General features: G+C 43.6%; 1 protein-coding gene across 2 annotated transcripts in view; it reads left to right on the top strand.

Moving 5' to 3' along the window:
- The window catches only part of SLIT3 (slit guidance ligand 3), a 549687-nt gene that overhangs the window by 499593 nt on the left and 30277 nt on the right, over positions 1–19817 (top strand). For both annotated transcript variants that reach the window (XM_076349680.1, XM_076349679.1), the window contains exons 30-31: positions 7288–7381; positions 12761–12898. In XM_076349680.1, coding sequence (XP_076205795.1) covers positions 7288–7381; positions 12761–12898 — 232 coding nt within the window. The remainder of the gene's footprint in view (positions 1–7287; positions 7382–12760; positions 12899–19817) is intronic.

Here is a 19817-nt window from a genome sequence, read left to right as displayed (position 1 = left end):
GAGACAAACAGAGAAAATTGTGGTCAAAGTTTGGTGTATTTTCTTCCTTTTATTTGAAGGAGTTCTGCCTTACATGGAAGTTTTTCAGTTTTAGTTACTTGGCAAATGTGAAGTGTGCTTGCTTTCTGTGCAAAAAATAAAAAGGCACCCATATTTCCCACTTGTATAACTATGACTGAGAAGTGCCGGAAGAGCTTGAAGTTTTTAGCTTTGTTCAAGACCCTAAGCCCATTTCCAGCCCTGTTTTATTAAGAGAGAACCACGTGTCATTGCCATCAGATTGGACTCTCTTATCTCATTGTACTGGGACTGAAGAAGGAAATAGCACAGTAACTGGCAGTGCTGCAGCTTGTCTTTAGGATCAGTATGTCATGTTGGAGCTCTGAGCTCCAGGATTTCCTCTGGTCATATTCCCATTTGTAAAATGTAATGTGTCATGTTTGGGGAACCAGATATACTGGAGAATTTCTCTTTGTTCATCAGGACCACAGTATATCTCTAAGAAAATGGAATCTCAGCTACTGCTGTCTTAAAGGATGGGTGGAGTGAATATCATTCTCAAATGGGATTCGTGATTCATTAAACCCAATCAGTGAAGAAACACATCAGAGGATTAGAAGTTAACCACAAGCCCATTACTTACCTGCTTACTGGCAGGTGGTGCATACTGCATAGTTAATAAAGCTGGGAGGAGCAGAGTCCACCTGTGGACAGTCAGCGTATTCAGCACTCCAACACCACAGTGATGGCCATGTTAGAACTGCCAGTAGGAAAAAAGTAAATCTTTCTGCATATAAAATATTCTTCAGAGACCTCTATTGGTTCAAAGACCATATTGGGTTTACGTGGCAAGGTTTTGGTAGCAGGGGAGGAGGGGGGCTGTAGGGGTGGCTTCTGTGAGAAGAGATCAGGAGCTGCTCCCCTGTCAGACCTGCCACTGCCCAAAGCTCAGCAATGTTGATGAAAAAATGTGAGAGAAGCAACTATGCAAACGCCAAGGTCAGTGAAGAAGGGCGAAGAGGTACTCCAGGTGCTGGAGCAGAAATTTCCCTGCAGCCCATGGAGAAGACCACAGTGAAGCAGGTTGTCCCCCTGCAGCCCATGAAGGACCACATCAGAGCAGATATCCACACTGCAGCCCATGGAGGACACCATGCTGGAGCAGGTAGATATGCCCTGAAAGAAGCTGCAGACCATGGAGAGCCCACGTAAGGAGCAGGCTCCCGGCAGGAGCTGAAGACTATGGAGAAGAGAAGCCCACGTAGGAGCAGGTTTTCTAGCAGGAACTGTGTCCCTTCTGTCTGTTCCTGAAGAACTGTATCCCATGGAAAGGACACACACTGAAGCAGTTCTTGAAGAACTGCAGCCTGTGGGAAGGACCCACATTGGAGAAGTTCATGAAGGACTGTATCCCATGGGAGGGAGCCCACGCTGGGGCAAGGAAGCAGCATGAGGAGGAAGGAGTGGCAGAGACAAAGCGTTATGAATGGTCCGCAACCCCCATTCCCCATCCCCCCATTCAGACGGGCATGAGTCTACAGTATGTCCGGTGTCCTATCTGCCAGCCCTGAAAGGATGGCTCAGAAAATGTATGGCATCTCAGATGTGACTGGATGCACTAGATTGTGTGAATAACTGAACTGATCCCTAATACATTCCAGACAAATCACGTAATTGGAAAACATCCATATGAAGTAATACGGCTTAAAAATGTAGGGGGTCCAGCAAAATTAGGATCTATTCCAGACACCGTGGTTCTGAGGGATAATGCTATATGCAGGTTACCACCTTGTAAGAGCACTGGAATTTGGCTGGTTTAGTTTTACATACTGTGTTGTTGTGGCATTTGTGATGTTGAATATGATTTTTCATACTTTGGCAGTGCATAGAACTGGAACATATTCCTTGTTCAAGATGCAGAAATAATGAAAGCATCATTATTTCTCTACTCAGATCTTGTTGTTTAATCAGTTATCCCTTTGTTTAACCTCAAGATTAGAGATAATTGCTCCTTAATTCTGAAAAACAAGCCACTTTGGGAATCTCAATCTGGAGTCTAACTTCAGTTTTCCCACTTAATAGGCCAAAACCTAATATGTGAAAACTCAGATATGAGTTTTTAAAGCATTAACACAGAATAAAAGCATAAAGTAACTTTTGCCTACTAAGTATTGTGGGCAGTGTTCATCAAGCAAGAGCCAACTTCATCAATAATCCAGACAGAGAATTCTGCTACAGTGCATTTCAGGTAATTTCTTTTATGTTTTGGTATGTAACATGGCAGCTGAGTGCATTTGCTACTGAAGGATTTTCACAGAGTTTCTCTTTTCTTCATTGCAAGTTGCAACAGTTTGGAAGTAAAAAATTCATTTTTTTTATTTTCTGAGATAAGCCTCAAATCTTTTTCATCAAACTTCAACAACATTCCTAACTGAATTATTTTCTTGGAGGAACATCCTATGTGTGTTCCACCCAACCATTTTTAGGTTCTGTGTTCTCCTGAAATTTCCAATTGGCACTGACTTCTTTTTAATAACAAAAGAGAGAAGGGGAAAACAAAATACAAAACCCGTTTCTTCCGATACAAGTTATTAGATAGAAAATGAGTAATCTCTTATGAGAAAAACAGTACAGTATTTTTTATTAGCAGTAAAGAGTTCCATTCTGACTTACCTGGCAAAGTTCAGAAAATTGCAACATACTATTTAACCACTCAAATATATATCTTCTCCCTGTGCAGCCTGTAAAAGCTTGCTCTGTGGATAAAGGCCAGGCTTTCTGCATCCTTTCTTCACTGTAAGCACTTTCCTTTTCTCAAGTAATATTGTGAAATTCTTGACAGCATTTTTGCTTTTGGTCTTCCAGGCCCTACAAAAGCTTCTCTCACATTAAGGATGAGAATATTTTCTATGTTGCTTTATCAATTATTTCATGAATACTCTGAATGAGAGAACAAAGTATCACCCAACTGACATATGAAACAAAAAAACTTCATTGGTTGCTAATTGGTGGTCTAGATTGTCTTCTCAGAACTGCAGTTTTACTTACAGATAAGTAAGTAAAATACTATTACTGCATCCAATCTCTCTTTTACCAATTAAGGAGAATTAGTGTAACTTGGATCCTGGTTTTAAAAGTCTAATGTGGCATGAAATATATAGCTCTCATGACAGCACAGAACGGAAAAAAAAGAAAGATTATTATTAAACTGTGTGTAAAAGTCGTCTTTATTGCTCTATTGTTGTTTTGGCTTCGTTCTGAGACGTGTGGAAGGCTACAGAAAAGCCTAAGCATGTTTCTTGGCAGCTCTTCATAAGCAGTCTTTCATAACAGAGCCCTGTGAAAAGTGAATGTGGAAAGCCCCATGAAATTCATGATTTTGCTGAAAAATTAAGAGCAGGAAAATGTTGCATGAGACCAAAAAATGTTCTGCTGTGGTTTTTTGAAAAGCAATGAGCAATGCTGGTGAAGGGGACAAGGGAAGTAGTTTCAAAGGGGCAGAATACCTTTTGTATTGTTTTGGGATTTATTGTTCTCTTTTTTTTTTTTTTTTTTTAAATGCATGAGGCAGCAGCAATGGAAGATCCACCTGTTAGTGTTCCACCTGTCAGTACAACTTGGTTCTAATCTGAAAGTTGCATTTTTTGTGGCAGATCAGACTGCTTCCTTCATCTGTCTAATGCTTGCTTCTCCTAAACAAGCACTAGTTACCAGCACATTACCACTGGCCTTAAGAAGTTGGAAATGCAGTGCCCACACAGCTGAGGACGTGCCTATCTTTATAAAGGTACCCTCTTCGTATCATACCTCAGTTCTACAGACCACAGGACATTATTGACCTAATACCTCCAGCTACTATGAAAAGCAAAATCTGATGGCATAAGTGGTTTTCCTCTTGTAAATCTGACGTAGTCTTAATCTGTTCTTCACTGGGGTGCATTGCATGTTGATCTATTCGCTTTGACTTTGATGAAAGAGAGTAAGCGTGCCTTGATGAAACAAAAAACATTATTTGGGATAAAAAAAATTGCTTAACCGATTAGAAAAATACAGTTGTTGATTTCCTGTCTTTTATATAAGCACTTCAGAAACCCTTGTGTACCCAAATTGGAGCTCTGATCTGAGAATACATAGGAGAGAGAGAAATGGGGAGGTTGGGTTATTTTCTACATTTGGGAAAGCATTGCACTGAAGTTTTCTGTTGTTTTAGCATGATCACGTATCTTCCACAAAGAGAATCAGTGCTGCTAGAAGTTGGCCTAAGATTAATGTCCAGTTTGTTTTTAGGTTCACATAGCTATCCAATGAGAAATTTGGACTAGACCTTTAATTGCTGCACAGAGAAGCAGCCCTGTGTCACTCCAAAAAAAGCGGATCAGATTTTTCCTCTGATACTGACATTAAAGCGGCCAATGAATATTGCACTCTCAGGTCTGAGGGCAGATTTTTTGGCCCAGATATTTTCTGAGTGAATAAAATATGAGAAAGTCTTTGTGTAGCTGGTGCCTTGGGTTTTGCTTTTCAGAAAGTGTTTTATTTCCCTGGCATGCTTTCTGCAACATCTAGTGAACATTGGTGGAGCCTGAAATAATGTATCAAGAAGAATTTTCTTCCTGAGATGAGGCTGCTCTAGTTGCAAAGCATTCCCAAGTGAGCTCCTTAATGAGTGATAGATGGGAAAAATAACAGGAAGGATCCTTAAATGTTCCAAGTTTTGCATGAAAAATGATAAATTTTTTTGGATGCTATGTTTGGTACCTAGCCTAGAATTCTTCTACATTTTGATAGTGGTGCCTTCAGAATGACACAGTGAGTCATAATATTTGACATTTGGGGAGATTTTTACTGGATCTCTAAGCACTTGTCAAGACTGTTGAGAAGAATACTTTAAGAAGAATTATGATTTCCTTTGAGAGTTTATGAAACTGTTCTTATTTTTTTAAAGCCTGTTTCCTTTTCTTCAAAACAACAAAAGAAAAGAAACGAAACTTCAAAAGTATGTATTGACCATTTTTAGTGAAAGGATAGTTGAAGGCATCTATCCACACTGTATCCAGTTATTAAACGGTCTTCCAAAAATATTTCCAGCTTTAGATCATTGAGTTCTTTTAATGTCACCAGCCAGTTACTTTTTTTCATGTTTATTTTCACATAAGATTCATAGCACGCAAGGGACCTGAGGAATACCAAGACGACAAACGGGCAGTTGTCCAGGCATTGTAGCAAGTTCTGACCTGCTCATGTTCATGTCTGCCCAAAGGCCGAGGGAGTCGCTTTGCTTGTTAGTATTTGGGAGGGATGGTGGGCTGAGGATTTGGGATTGCTTAGTAAGCAGACCTATCGCCACTTCTGCCACCTCAAAAATGTGTTAATAGCTGTCCCCAGTGACAGCTGTGTTCATATTTGTAAGACTTGAATGTCTCTGGTTGCTTTTGAGGAGTAACAAAGTACAATGGCAAACCTCAAGCCCAGTGAATGATCTGTTTCCCTGGTTCCCATGGCTTTGCAGCATTCAGTTTCATTGGCATGTACCCCTTCCTGAGCTGGATACGTTCATTACAGTTGCCCAAGATTTGTCCAGGGCTGTAAGAAGACTTGGTAGTATTTAATAGTGGTGACTTCCTGGGATTCCTTGGCTCCAGATGGAATTGGTTGTCTTACAACTGATGCTATGAACAACAAACTGTCCACTGCAGATTGCCATGCCAGACTTCTCCGGTATTGCCAAATCCGGCCCACTAAAAGTCATGAGGGTATGTATGGCACATGAATACATACTCTCAAAAGCAGATATATTAGATGTTCAATGTTTAAAACAAAAAAAAATGTAATTTTTGCAAATACGTATTATACTTCCATTCTAATATGAAGAGTCAAATAAAGAGCTATGTAGCTTGTATTGTAAGGAGGCTGGAGATGTGGGAGAAATCACCTGAAGGAGTGAGCTGGGGGTGTTAACAACTTAAACCATACCTGTCACCACCAGAGTCATCCTCAAAATTGTTTTCTCGGTCATCCCTGCCAGATCACAAGACTGATAAAAGACAGACGGTTCCGATTTGCATTTTCTAACTGAATTTTGATCTTTGTGGTTTGCTTGGCTTGTGTTTTCAAGGGTTTTGCTGTAGCCACTAGAGTTAGAAATGTAAGGATTTTTGAAAATTGAGTTTCTCCCAAGACAGGTGGAGCTGCAGCTTCATGAAAACACTGCTAAAACATTGCCAGCCCACCAGTGCCTCCCACGTTATCCTTTTTCCCACGCTATCCACATGGCTTGTTGCTCATGTGATGGTATGTATCGAGTATAGGCACACAAAATATGCATAACCTTGAAACCCTGCAGATGTGGTCTTCTGATATAGCTGCATAGGGGACTTTGGGACTGTAGCTTTTGGGGGTTTCCGTGTTGAGAGTACCTGACCTTTGCTTTTCCTGCAAGGCTTTGGGAGGTGTGGGGTAGGTTTCTGTTGGTTTCTTGGGAAGGCAAAGATTTCTGTGGTCTTTGGCTGGATCTCAAATCCCGGGGTACTGAAGTGTGACCTAATAATTTAGGACTCAGAGAAGGGTGGTATTTAAATAAACCATCCAGTTTTGAACGTTCTAGAACTATTAATTATTAAAATTTATACAAATCCAGGGAGGTGCATGGCATGTAACACACCATACCTAGAAACAGCTGAGCTGAGCTTACATGTGATGGGTTTTTTTCTGAAAAGATATCATCTCCTGTGAGCATAATAGAGCTAGTACTTCTCTTATAAATAGTGAATGTTTTATAATTGCATGCAGTCCTAAAGCTGGTTCCTATTATTGAGAGTCACAGAGGTTTTGGGGGGAGGGTTTGTGGGTTGTTGTTCTTTTCCAGAATGATGTCCAATCAGCTTCTTTGGCAGAGTATTAACTGCGGCTAAAATATGTTTCAGTGTGAAAATGTTACGGTCTAATGAGCTGCTTCGCTTTTGTGTCACTTTCTTGCTTTGATATAAGAGGTTCTGGGTCAGGAACTGCCCATTTGATCCTTAGTCTGTCTCCAAGTGGAGTTTATATGTCAGTACTTTTTATACCAGCCTTTCAAATTCATGTGATAGAAACAGTACAGTCCCTATAGGTCAAAGCAGCCCAATTTAATGAAGTCTCACGTGCCCTCACAAGCAATATTGTCACTTCCTGCTGAACTACTGAGCTGTCTCCATTTAGGGAGATTCTCCATCCCCGAACATCATGGTTGAAGGCACTTCAGGATTGTCCAAGTTGTGTTACAGTTTTATTGCTTTTCTTTTGCCTTAGGTGAACTGTGTGATGAGGTGATTAACCACTGTGTTCCTGATCTAAATCCGTGCCAACATGAGTCCAAATGTCTTCCCCTTGACAAAGGAACCAGGTAAGCATGTGTGTATATTGGTCTCCACATACTGGGCTTGACAAGAGTTGAACTGGCAATGATTTTGGGGTAAAAATCATCAAAAATAATGCAAATAGTGCAAGACTATATATACTTCAGACCATGTCACATTTTAATTTTAATGCAACCATACATACTTTTCTAGCTTTCTGTGGTTTACTTGAAAATAATGGATGTACCTGCGGAGCAGAGAAATTATTCTGGAATAGAGCATGGCAAAAGGAGTACTTCTGGAACAGTTACTGCAAAGTATCTTATCCTGCCTCAGAAACTAAGGACAGTTTCCTTATGTGCTCCTTAGGGCATCCATCAATTCAAGCAGCATAACAGGAGCCTTAACATGTAACTTGGCTCTCCTCAGCCCATGCTGGCTGTGTTTAAAATCCAGTCCCCATTCTAACTACTGAGAAGGGAAGGACAAACCTGGGGCCAGAGCATAAAGCTGCAGGTCAGGAGTCTTCTGTTGTATTCCCAATTTAGCTGTTGTCTTCCGGGATGGCTTGCAGTCTTGGGGTGCACTGGCAAAGGCCATCCCTGACAGCAGTGGGGCTCCTCTCCCCACACTTCCTCACCTGGGCAGCAGCAGAAAACAGCTGAGCTGGACGGCTCTCACTTGGGAGCCACCGCCTTCCATTGGCTATAGAAGCGAGCCTTGCTCCGCTGATGTTAGATTTTGTGAAGTCTCCTGTGTTTGCATTTGTGTATTGGGAATGACACGGACTGTTTCACAGGGGCAAAGTAAAGCCTCGTGTTTTAAATGGCAGTAAAACATCTGGAGATTTGAGGGTTCGGGTGTTTTGAGAGGTGCATAGTAGCAGCATTCATCACTTGTCTGAACAGGGAATTTCAGAGCAATTTAGCAAACAGAGACAGTCAATTGAAAAGTTAAGCTCTATGGAAAGCTTGTCAAGAAAAGATCTTTGAATCAAAGATGTAAGAAAGGAGGACAAATTCAAGAGAGTTCAGTGTGGTGTGAGCTGCATTCTGCACTTTACACTAAGGTTGTTTTCACAGCCGCGATGCAATCCTGGGGCTCAACGATTCCCTCCTGGGGAGGGACGCCCTCACCCAGCACACCCAGCATGTCACAGGGGAGAGACGGTAGCACTCTTTGGTCTTCCTGGTAACCTGCAGTTGGTGTCAGATTGTGTCCTGTGAAGCAACCAGCATGTCAGAATAGTGTAAACTAATACACAGAACAGTTCAGGATAGTTCAAAGGAAGCGAACAAAAATTTTAGAGATGCTGGCTATCTAGAGGGCAGCTGAATCTGTGCTGGACAGTCAGTCTGTACAACTCAAGTCTGTCCTTTGGGTGAAAAACGTCCAGACAGAAATGTTTCCAACTCTTGAAGAAGATGAAACTGTTAAATGATTAGGACAGTTCCTGAAATGATGCACAGGGACTGGATAAGGAGGTGTGTACTGGTACATAAATAGTCCCTGATGTTCTTTCCAGCTTTCATTCCCAGTTAATCCATCACTCAGCTAATCCAGTAGCTACAACACGTTACGAGGCAAAGGCTTGTAACTCAAATTACCTTATGTTGCTAGACGTATGAAGGGATGGAGACAGCTGTGGTCCTGAATGGTTTTACCCTTGCTGGACGCATTTTCATACCTGCCACCCAAATAATTTGAGTAAATAAGACACTTTTTCTGGCTTGCTTGCTAGAAAAGTGTTCTTCACAGTGGGGCCATTAACCCTTGAGGGGAGCCTAAATAACTACTTGTAAGTATTTTCTACTACTGTTTGTTGCATTATTCTTCCCACTATTCATAGAATGCTAGACAAAAATCCAGAATTTCTTTACTTTTTCTGTCTCATTTTGCTTTCTAGCAGGCCAGACTTGAGAGGTGAAGGAGCCTGCCCAGCCTTGAACTTAGATTTGTCCAAGTATTGCTTTTTCTTTCATACTTTAGTTGCACCAAACCGTTCAGAAATGGGCTGAGACCCCTCAGCAGCTTTTGCAGTGATGTGTGGTTGCTGCTGGGTCTCACTGAAAACAACCACCTCTGGTCCTGTGCTGTTGCTGATCCCTTGAGCAGTTTGATCCCCTGACCTGTGATGTGCCATACGTTTAGCACGTACTGGTGCAGTATAATGCCACATGCAGGATGAGTCAGGCTCATGCACGAGTCCTCCGCTCTGCTTAGAGGCGGGGAATATTAATGGCAGGATTCAACCTTGTTCCTGAGCTGACCATCCACTTGTTAGGCTTGTGCCCTGGGCATGTGAGCAGGACACACCGGTGAAGAATATCATAGCAGCAAGGACACCAGTCAGTCTCTGTCCTGCCTTCAGCTCTAGTCAGTTTGCAACTCTGCAGAGGGAGGAAAAGATGACAAAGACAGGAAAAAAAAAAAAAATAGGAAGCCAAGTTATTTATTGATATGGAGAGGGAAATTCCATTCTGGCCCTGCAATAGAAGCCATGATTCACGGCTTTAATACAATAGACATTGAGTGCACGCAGATGCAAATCCCGTTGGATAGGCCAACATTTTAAATACCACTAGACATGTTTTTGGGCTCTCTCTGGTACTGGGAATGTTGCCATCACTACAAGACTGTAGCAGAAAACAAGATTTCAACTGTACTGGTGTCAGATGGTCACTGGGAAATGAGATAACTGATCTATTTGTCTAAATTACTCTCTTACCAGAATTTGAATATGAAAGTTTCTTCGCCTCCTCCTTTACTTCATCATACTTTTACTGATACTCAGTCACTTGCTGGCACTATGTGGGAGAGGGATGGAGCTAATGTGCCATCATTCCCCGGGCGGGTGGACCTTGGGTTTCTAGGAGGAGGCTGGGTGAGGCACTCATGTGGCTGAGTTTCTCACCTGCTAGGCTCCAGACATGCATTTTTTGGTAGCTTCAGCCTAGATGTGACACACTAAGAGCTCAGAGGTGACTGACCCGAAAGGAATTCCATGTTTCTAAAGGGAAAGCCAAGCTTGGAAGCAAACTGGACTATTTCAGTGTGTGCTTGGCTGCACAGAGCTCTTTACTTTCTAAGCTAAAATTGCAGGTGGCTTTCCTCACTTCCAGCCTCCACATCTTTGTTGTGCTGTTACTACAGAAGAAGGGTAGCTTTCTGTATGCCAGAAAACAAAACAAAACAAAAATCAACAAAAAAATACCATTTAACACAATGAAATGACTTCTAAAAAAATAACTTCAGGAAAGGAGCATGTTTTTCCATTCACTGTATTGATGTTGGAGCATGGTATAAATATACTTTATTATTCTAAAGCTTGGAATTATTACCTGACAGCTTAAAATGCTGATTTAATGCAGCCCTGCAGAGAAAAGTGGTGGTTCTGTCATTACTGAGATAGCCAATACACATCATAAAATTGATGCATGGCAGCGCTGAATAAAGAACTGCACATCGTTCATTATTACATCACTTTATATTAGGACTGCAGGGATCAATAAAAAGCAACAGGATTAAAAGCTGCCAATTCCCCCAACAAAGCCTTTTGATTGACATTATTTGCTTGCAGGTGTGACTAAAACGTTGCCAAAAAATGTTGCCTACTTCTTATGGTTTGGGGAAGGAACACTTTTTGCTCTGTTTTGTCATCTCCGTTATGTTAATCACAGTATTCCCTGAGCCACCAAGGTGTAAAAAAGCAATTCAGGCGTGGAGAGCTGGAACACCAACCATGCTGTGGCTGCGGAGGGTTGTGACGGGGGCCTCTCTTGTAGGGAGGATGGAGAAAATATATGCATCTACATAATGTTATCTATCCTGCAACCTGCAGGTTACTAGGCTTTGCCCTATTTCCTTCTTTTTTAGCTAGTCACAAGCCATGTTTTGAAATGGAGACTGAAGGTCACATTCTTCTCAGTGCTTCAGCTAGACGGTTGCTGAAGTCTTGATGCTGTGGCAGCCGTTCACTGGTCATTAGCAAACACAGGACCCACCGTTGTACTCTGGCAAGTTTCCCCCAACTCGCTGCCTTGCACTGATGAGCTGGGGAGAGGCCAGGAGCCAAAACACACTGTCGCTCGGAACCAAATTCAGCACAATAACTGCTGCCTGGAAAGTGGAAATATCTTTCCTCATCAGCTCCCATGTGTCCAGTTCCTCTGAAAAGGGTTTTCACAAGGAGCCTCCTCCTGCACTTACCCCCCCAGGCTGCTGACAGGGAGGAGGAGGCCAGCAGAATAGGTTGGTGGAGCAATATTTGGTTCTTGCCTGATGCCACCTCCCTTGACTTTGTGATGTCTCCCCTCTTCCGGCTCTTGGTGGCAAGCACGCTGCGTCCGAACAAGGGGCTCCAGCAAGAGCACAGACCTTTTTTTTATTGCTGAAGTTAACTGTAGCTCTTCCTTTGGTTTGGTTTAAGTGCGCCTTTTCTTTTCCAGATGTGCAGTAACATCCAGCTGGGAGGAGTAAAACGTGTTTTATGGACTAAAGCGTGTTCATGACTAAACATATTCTACACTATAGATTCAGAAAGAGGCTGTTCAGCAATCCCAAAAGATCTGTTCCAAGTCAGAGACTTTGGGATGCATTTTCTATTGTCAGGTTATAAACTTCTGCAAGGCTTGTAATAGAAATGCTGATGCAGCCTTGGTACAACAAACTTGAGAATTGTATAAAATAAAATATAAAGCCAATGTCTGCAGGTTTGGGTACATCCCAAAGGTACACCCCAGGGTACATTGTGTTGCTCCTGTGAATGGTGTTACCCCACAGCAGCAGGTATATGCTTCACCTGAGTGTCACCACAAGAAAGGACAGGCTTCAAAGACAGCTTTTCATAGTTGCAGCAACATTTGCTATGCCTTGCAAATGAATGACAAACAGGTGGTGGTCTCAAAACGGATGGTCTTTTTCTTTAAATTTGCTGAGTTTTATGGCTTGCTTGCAGATTGCTTCCATTTGGAAGGTGGAACCTTACTGTGCTCTGTCTAGCTGCACAGGGCCAACCTCAGACACTCAGCAGTGTGCAGACATTGGCAAAATCATAGTCTGAGACGTCAGAGCAACTGCCCTTGCAGAATATTGCCCTTTGAGTCTGTAAGGTTAGGGAAGATATTGTCATCTTTAGCGTAACTGGGAGACCACTATATGATCACCCTTCTCCACAGACTTGGCTGAGGAAAAACAGTAGTATGGTATTGCTTTGCTCGGCTTGAATTTAAGCAGATTGCAGAGCCTCACCTGCAGACAGACAGGAGGGACTTGAGCATTTCTGATGGCAAGAATTGTGCTTGGTGTTTCCAAGAATAATTGCTAACACCTTTCCATCTCAAATCAGATTGGTGCTAGGCTGCCTGTGTGTGCTATTGTTGTGAATGTTGAAACAAGCTATTAACAGCAATCTTCTTGTATTTCAGATGTGAGTGCTTGCCGGGTTACAGTGGAAAACACTGTGAAATAGATGATGATGACTGTGTGGGCCATAAGTGTCGCCATGGAGGTGTCTGCGTAGATGCAGTCAATGGCTACACCTGCATCTGTCCTCAGGGTTTCAGGTACGTGAGGGTCAGCTCCTCCCCCGGACTGTCTTCTTACATAGTGTTGGGGCACTTTCTTTAATTGCTTTCATCCTCAGAGCTAAGCAGCCTCTAGATATGGTATCGATCTGTCATTCCTACGTGAATGGATGGCTCGGTGCTTCAAATCTTGTAGCTGAAGTAGGTCTTAACGAGTTAACCGAATACAGGGGATTGACGATTCTTGCTTTGAAAACGGCAATTTGCCTTTTGTGCAGTGCTGTGTTAGTTTGCCTGCCTGCCCGCCCCAGCCTTTCCTGGTAAAACACTAGGTAATACATTCACATAAATTATATGGAGATAATCTCTGCATGCGCGAGAGTGAGCAAAGAATAATAAAATTACATATATGAACCCTCAGACCTGGCTGCAAGAAAACATAAGTCTGAAGATTTTGTGCCAGTATCTCTGTGCCTGTTGGTGGATGGGCTCAGTATGATTTGGGCTGTAAACTTCCAGACTCTGATTCTGACAGCTGCCAATATATCTGACTCCTGGAAATCTCTCTGTCTGTCAAAGATAAGTGTGCTGCTCCAAATGGATTCACTAATCATTGCCTGAGGCGGGATATTGGCTTCCTTCCAGCTAAACCTTTTCTGTGTTCGAAATACACACATGAGACAAAGAAGGAGTACCTGAAAAGATAAGTCTTGACAAAGCAGAAAATGCATGAACACTTATAAATCATTTCCTCTGCTTTGTATCTGCAACTGTTTTCATTCTTCTTGCTTTCATCCTTGCTGGTTTTGGGGTTTTTTTCCCTCTCAACACACATTTTTATTGCAAAGCAGCCAGCCTTCCCTGAATAGGCATTGATATATAACATGATGTCAGCCCGTGGTTTCACAGAATCAAGCTTGTTATTTACAGGATATCAGATATCCTCTCAATTTCAAATTCATACCCTTTTCTCCATGTTTCATTCTCTGCTTCAATCCTGTTGATGGCCTTAGGGATCTTGAAAATTGGCAACTGGCAAGGATAACAAGTGGCTGTCCCACAGTGGAATTGTAAATACTCAATGTTATCTAATTGTTGGAGTTGAGAAATGGGATTGCAAAGCCATATCTGGAGTCAAGGGTAACTCAAGCCTGTGATGAGATGGTAGTGGCTGGGAGACTTCTGCTGCAGGTCCCCTGATTTTTAAGGCGTGTCAGTACTAGGCAGTGATGAATGTGAGGGGTTTTTTTCCTAGGAAGGCAGTGTCACAGTGTTTGGCAGAGATGTTTTGAGTTGTGACACAGTTGAGCGCAGCAGCAGGGATAGGTGGAAGACTGGCCTGGGTCTTTTCCTGTGTACCCAGCAGCTCTACTGGCAATTTGGGCAGTGCCCTGGGTTGGCTGATCTCACACCAGGGACTTCAACAGCAGGACCTGGACCAGCCCAGCCTGCTCCCTTGCTCAAATGGGGGGGGGTCATTCCATTAAAAGTCCTCCGAGAAGAGGAAACATCTTTCTACACAAAGCTCTGAAACTCTACTACTAGCTTAGACAGCTCTTCATAGCCCAAGGTAGACTTGGGCAAGCAAAGTAATCCCGCTGCCTGTCAACAGCAGAGCCAGGATTAACTTGAGGTCTCCTGCTTGCTTTCTTTTTTTTGCACTAGTCCATGCCACCTCCTAAATTTCCTGTGCAAGATGCAAGGGAGCAAGGGTCTTTTAGGAGAAAAACATCACAGTGGGCACTAACAGGCTCCCTCTGCCAAGGTGGAGAGCAAGCTGAAGCCCCTTGTGTTCTCCATGCAGAATAGTTCCTGATCTTCTTTGATTTCAGGATTAAAATTCTGCTAACAAAATATGATCTGCTCATTATGCTTTCCGTGGCTCCAGCCTTTTGTAGTTAAAAGGCCTGCTGCTCTGAAGGGGGTTCTGATTTTTCTTTTCCCTCTTAAGATTGCAATTGCAAAGATGGTGATTGACAGAGTTCAGGCTTCTGATGTTCAGGGTTATAGACTCAACTGTTCACAGAGTGTGCCTCAGGTACTGGGCTGTGCGGCAAGGAGATAACTTTGCAAGTATTTGAAGGCTGCAAGTGTTGATGAAAAGGAGAGAACACAAGGGGTGGTCTGACAAAGGTAACTAGGAGACCTAAGATGATGATTAATAAAGTTTTTTGGCTAAGTATCAGGAATCATTTCCCAGCAGTGAGTTTCTAAAGTGACCTCCCAGTTATCTGGAGCTTAAGCTGTTGTAATAACTGCATAGACCTATAACAATTTTATGGTTGTCACTATGCTGTACGTCAAAGCCACCTGGAGTCACACATTAATAAGGATGTTAAAACTTACATCCTTGCACGGTTGAACAAATGGCAGTCCGGTAATTCTTAACAATGTAGGGCCTCATATGCACAATGACGCACCTCTGATGACAGCCCCAAAAAGCAATAGTACCAACATGCACACACCTGTTTTCCCACCTTAGCATTTCCTAGTCACTGTTCACATGTAGTTGTGCGCCACGCAGCACCTTCCCTTATCACTCGGCAACCTTTTGCGATTACATAATACGCTTTCTTCCTGAAAAGTTTTCAGTGTTTTCTTCCCAAAATAACATTCGTTTACCCCCTGCAGATGAAAACATTTTTGAGAATTTGTGAACCCCATTGGATAAAACCTAACTTAACAAACCTTCCCTCTAGCAATCAGCCTCACAGTAGTGTTGTCCTAATAAATGTTGCTCTAGTGGGGAAGCACACATTAAGACTGCTGAGCTTAATAGAAAGCACTGTTCCTCCATTGTGTAGATGCTTCAGAGTTCCGCACTGGGATAGTTTGCTGCAAGAAACTCAGCAGTGATTATTTAAATAAATGAGATCGTACCAGGCAGAACTGACTTGGCCAAGCTATGCAATTCAGGCTGTGCTCCACAACCCACTGCTGGGGAAATAAATAGTATTATTTATTTCTAAAAATATATTTTAAAAAATATTTTAAAATAAAAAGAAAAGGCCTTGACAGACACTGTTGCTAATGTAACTTCTAGATGCCAGTAGCAGGGCAGCTCCACTTGTAAAGCCACCCACTGAAGGGGTTTCACAGCAAGGAGCGGTTGTGCAGGAGCCACACTGGGAGCTCAGGGAATCTTTCAGAGCAGCACCAAGCACAGACACACTGGCTTCTTGCAACATTTGCTTTCTGTTAGTGGAGGCTGCTGCGGGTCACATGGATTTTTTTTTTTTTTTTAAACTTCCATGAAATTAGGATTATATACACTGACTTTCCTTCTGCTTTCTAGTTGTTGTTCACAGACAAAACAAACTGATTGGCATTAGGTAGAACAAAGTTAATGGGCTGGGTTAGCAGTGCTCCTTTCTGCTAGTCACCTCTGGAAAACAATTACACCTGACATCAGGCCAGGGGTGACAGCCATCTGTGGGGTCGACCCTAGTTTGATCCCATTGCTGGCTCTCCTGACATGCTTGCCAGCCAGCCGCAAAGCCCTGCACTGGTGAGAGAGATCCCACACTTAATGAAACCAGGCTTGGAACAGGAAAGTGTTCCAATCAGCCCACTTTACTGCCTGGCTAGCAATGGGGATGTGGCGCTGATATGTCCTCAGCTCATCAACGCTGGCTGGGTCTGACTGCTGTGCTGGTAGGCAGCTACTACAGTAACTACCTTAACTTGGCAAGAATTGCTTTCTGTGTATCTATCTTCCCATGAGGTTGTTGCTATTTTTTAATATTCCCTTGTTTTCTTGGAAAGGGGAATCCAAACCATCTCTTGCTGAGTGGTGCTATCCCCCCCGAGGTGCTGCGCTCACCTTCCAGGAACGGGGTGGCCTGTGGGGCTCTGCCAAGAAGCTGCACCAAAGGGTCTCGCTCAGGGAGGGAAAGTCTTTTAGTCTGTAACTAATTCATAGTTTAGGTGTATTCACAAAGAAATGTTCTCAAGAACAAATTTACTTTGAGAAACATAACAGACTGAGCAAAGACAACCATTTCCCATATGCAGTTATTCCCCCACACTGTACTGCCTGCCGTGCTCCCATTTCCACTGCTGCCCACTGTACTGACCCTGTACATCTCCTCCAAATACTCCTTGGAGCAAAGTAAATGAGGTTTATTGATTGCCAGCAGCATTGCCTGCCAGATTACCCTTTTGTGATACATTTCTTTAAATGAATAGATTGGCTTGACCCTGTGCAAGATTATGCTATTCTGGTAGAGGATATTTACCACTTGGCTGACGGTGAGTGGTTTGCTCCCCCACCCCGGACCCTTTGCTGATAGTATTAGCAGTCTATGGCTGTGCCCACTTACAGCACTAAGTGTCACCCGGGCAGTGAGGGGTGATAAGGGGTCCCTGTTAACCACAGCTCCCTGCCCCTTAGAGCAGCGAGGTAGCGATGGGATGGGCATGGGGAGGCTGGCTGTGAAACATCACTCCATCCTTGTGGTGAATAAGGGAAGTTTAGGGCAATACAATGAGAAAAGTGTTGAAATGCAGTATATCCTGAAAAGTACCAAGAGGTGGTTCTGGCTGAGAAGGAAACATCTGCACGTTTGTGTACATGAGCACAGCCAACCCCTAGTGACACCAGGGCTGGAGCAGGGCAGTCCCTGCAGGGTGTGCTCACAGGGCAGCAGCGAGAGGCCAGCGCAAGCACTGTGCTTTAGGCCTTGGAAATCCCCAGCAGTGTTCTTCACCCTCCTCATGCTTATTCCTGTGGAACAGATTTTTGTTTGCCATACCCACATCACCATGTATGAGGCCAACATGGTGATTTGGGCAAAGTTAGGAAGCTGGTTAGGGTATTCCATGCTGTATAGCGGCTGTGGGGAAAGGAGAGCTTTTCTGGCCTTCTCCAAGGTGTAAATCCCAAATGTTTGTATCTTTCAAGGCATTCTTCAAGTTTGCCTTTTGTAAAAGTAGTAATGTAAAACCCTGTGTCTCTTCTCTGAGACATGACAGAAAAGCAGAGCAACTCCATTCCTTTTGATGCAGTTCAGGATTTAGTCATCCATATTTTGTTGTGTATTTCTCTCTCTCTCATGTTTCGCAGAGGCAGACCAGAGAGTGGTGTGTGTTGGGAGAACAGGGACAGGGAGAGGTTTGGGCTCTCATTCCACACAGCACTAAAGATAGAGCCGTGGTACTCTGTGCAAAATTTCACATGAGAAAATGTAAAACGGAAAGCAGTCATCTCGATTTCCTTCTGTTACAGAGGCAGCAGGTTCTGGTCTCTGTGGCTAAGCAAGATTGGTCTTGAGTACGTTGTGGCTGTTTTATTTGCTGTTCTTGCACATCTTGTATCGGTACTATTTACTGTAGGGTAATGGCTTCGGTTTCTATTCTAATTGTATCTAGGAATGTTACCTAGAAATTCACTGAGCTTCCAAGTCTCACCTGCTTTACTGGAGAGGAGTGAGGGTTTTGGCATTTTTTTGCTTTGTTTTTCTAAGAGTGCTATTATTCCACAAAGTGCTCCCTGAATGGCAGGAAATTCCTAGTGGGAGGTGGGATTTCACTGTTCCAGGACTGGGCTGATGGGTTATTCACTGCATGAATGGGTCTGCCACAATCCTCTCCTGGCAAGCCCCCTGCCCCTGCGCTGACAAACACTGTGTAACACAGAGAGATGGTGCAGGAGCCTGAGCCCACAGCTCTTGCCGCAGCTATCCCCTTGCTGTTCCCCGCAGCACAGCCTGACGCACGCTCCCTACTCACCAGCTACCAGTTTTTCATCATTTTACTGTCTACACATTTTCGAGCAGTCACAGAACTCGGTGCAAAGAGTTTATGTTCTCTCATCAGTACAGAAAGGGTTTGTTGGGTTTGGACAGTGGTTGTAATGAGAAATTTGGGGTATAGGTGCAGGGGCATGCCGTGTGCAGCCAGCCAGCCAGAGAGCCTGGCCCGGTCCCTCTGCAGTACCCGTTGGTTGCACAGACCCAGTGGGTGTACTGGGCAGAGATTTTTCATTTATTTTTTGCAGTTTAGTCTGACACATGACACCACCATGAAAGACGAATGCAGCTTTTTGCACTTTCTCCCTTTTCCCTGCTCCTTCTCTGCTGGTGTCAATACGTCAGTGTAGCTGAGTCATTCCAGCAAATAACCTGTGAAGTGTGCAGCCATGCTGAATCCAGGAAGGCAGCCTGGGGACTGAGCCATCGCTGCTCCTGGGAGGTGTGCTCCTGGGAGATGTGGCCCAAGCCTCAGAGGTTCCTACATGTGGGTTTTGCTCAGCTGCTCCTATAGTTAAGACTGACCCACAGCGCTTTCCTCCAGATCTGAATGTGGTTCGAGTTTGCAAGTACTCAGATCTGACATTTGGTTTTCAGTTACTTCTGACTCTGGCAGATCTTCCTTTCCTTTGCATTTTTCTGATCCAGGACATTGCCAACCACAAACTCAGCTAAAATAAAGTTGATGATCCTGATGCTGTTAGAAACACCCAATTCAAGGCAGCTGCCCATAAAATAGTGTGGTACCAGTGCATTGCTTCTGAGACTTTTTAGCAGTTGCCCATCTGTTGATGATACTGTCGTGGTTTAACCTCAGTCGGCAACTGAGCACCACACAGCCACTCGCTCACTCCCCCCGGTGGGATGGGGGAGAGAATCGGAAGGGTAAAAGTGAGAAAATTCGTGGGTTGAGATAAAGACAGTTTAATAGGTAAAGCAAAAGCTGCGCACGCAAGCAAAGCAAAACAAGGAATTCCTTCACTACTTCCCATGGGCAGGCAGTTGTTCAGCCATCCCCAGGAAAGCAGGGCTCCATCACGCGTAACGGTTACTTGGGAAGACAAACACCATCACTCCGAACATCCCCCCCTTCCTTCTTCTTCCCCCAGCTTTATATGCTGAGCATGACGTCACATGGAGTGGGATATCCCTTGGGTCAGTTGGGGTCAGCTGTCCTGGCTGTGCCCCCTCCCAGCTTCTTGTGCCCC

Source organism: Aptenodytes patagonicus, chromosome 12 (assembly GCF_965638725.1).
Source record: "Aptenodytes patagonicus chromosome 12, bAptPat1.pri.cur, whole genome shotgun sequence".
NCBI lineage: Eukaryota > Metazoa > Chordata > Aves > Sphenisciformes > Spheniscidae > Aptenodytes > Aptenodytes patagonicus.
This window is presented reverse-complemented; position numbering and strand designations above follow the sequence as displayed.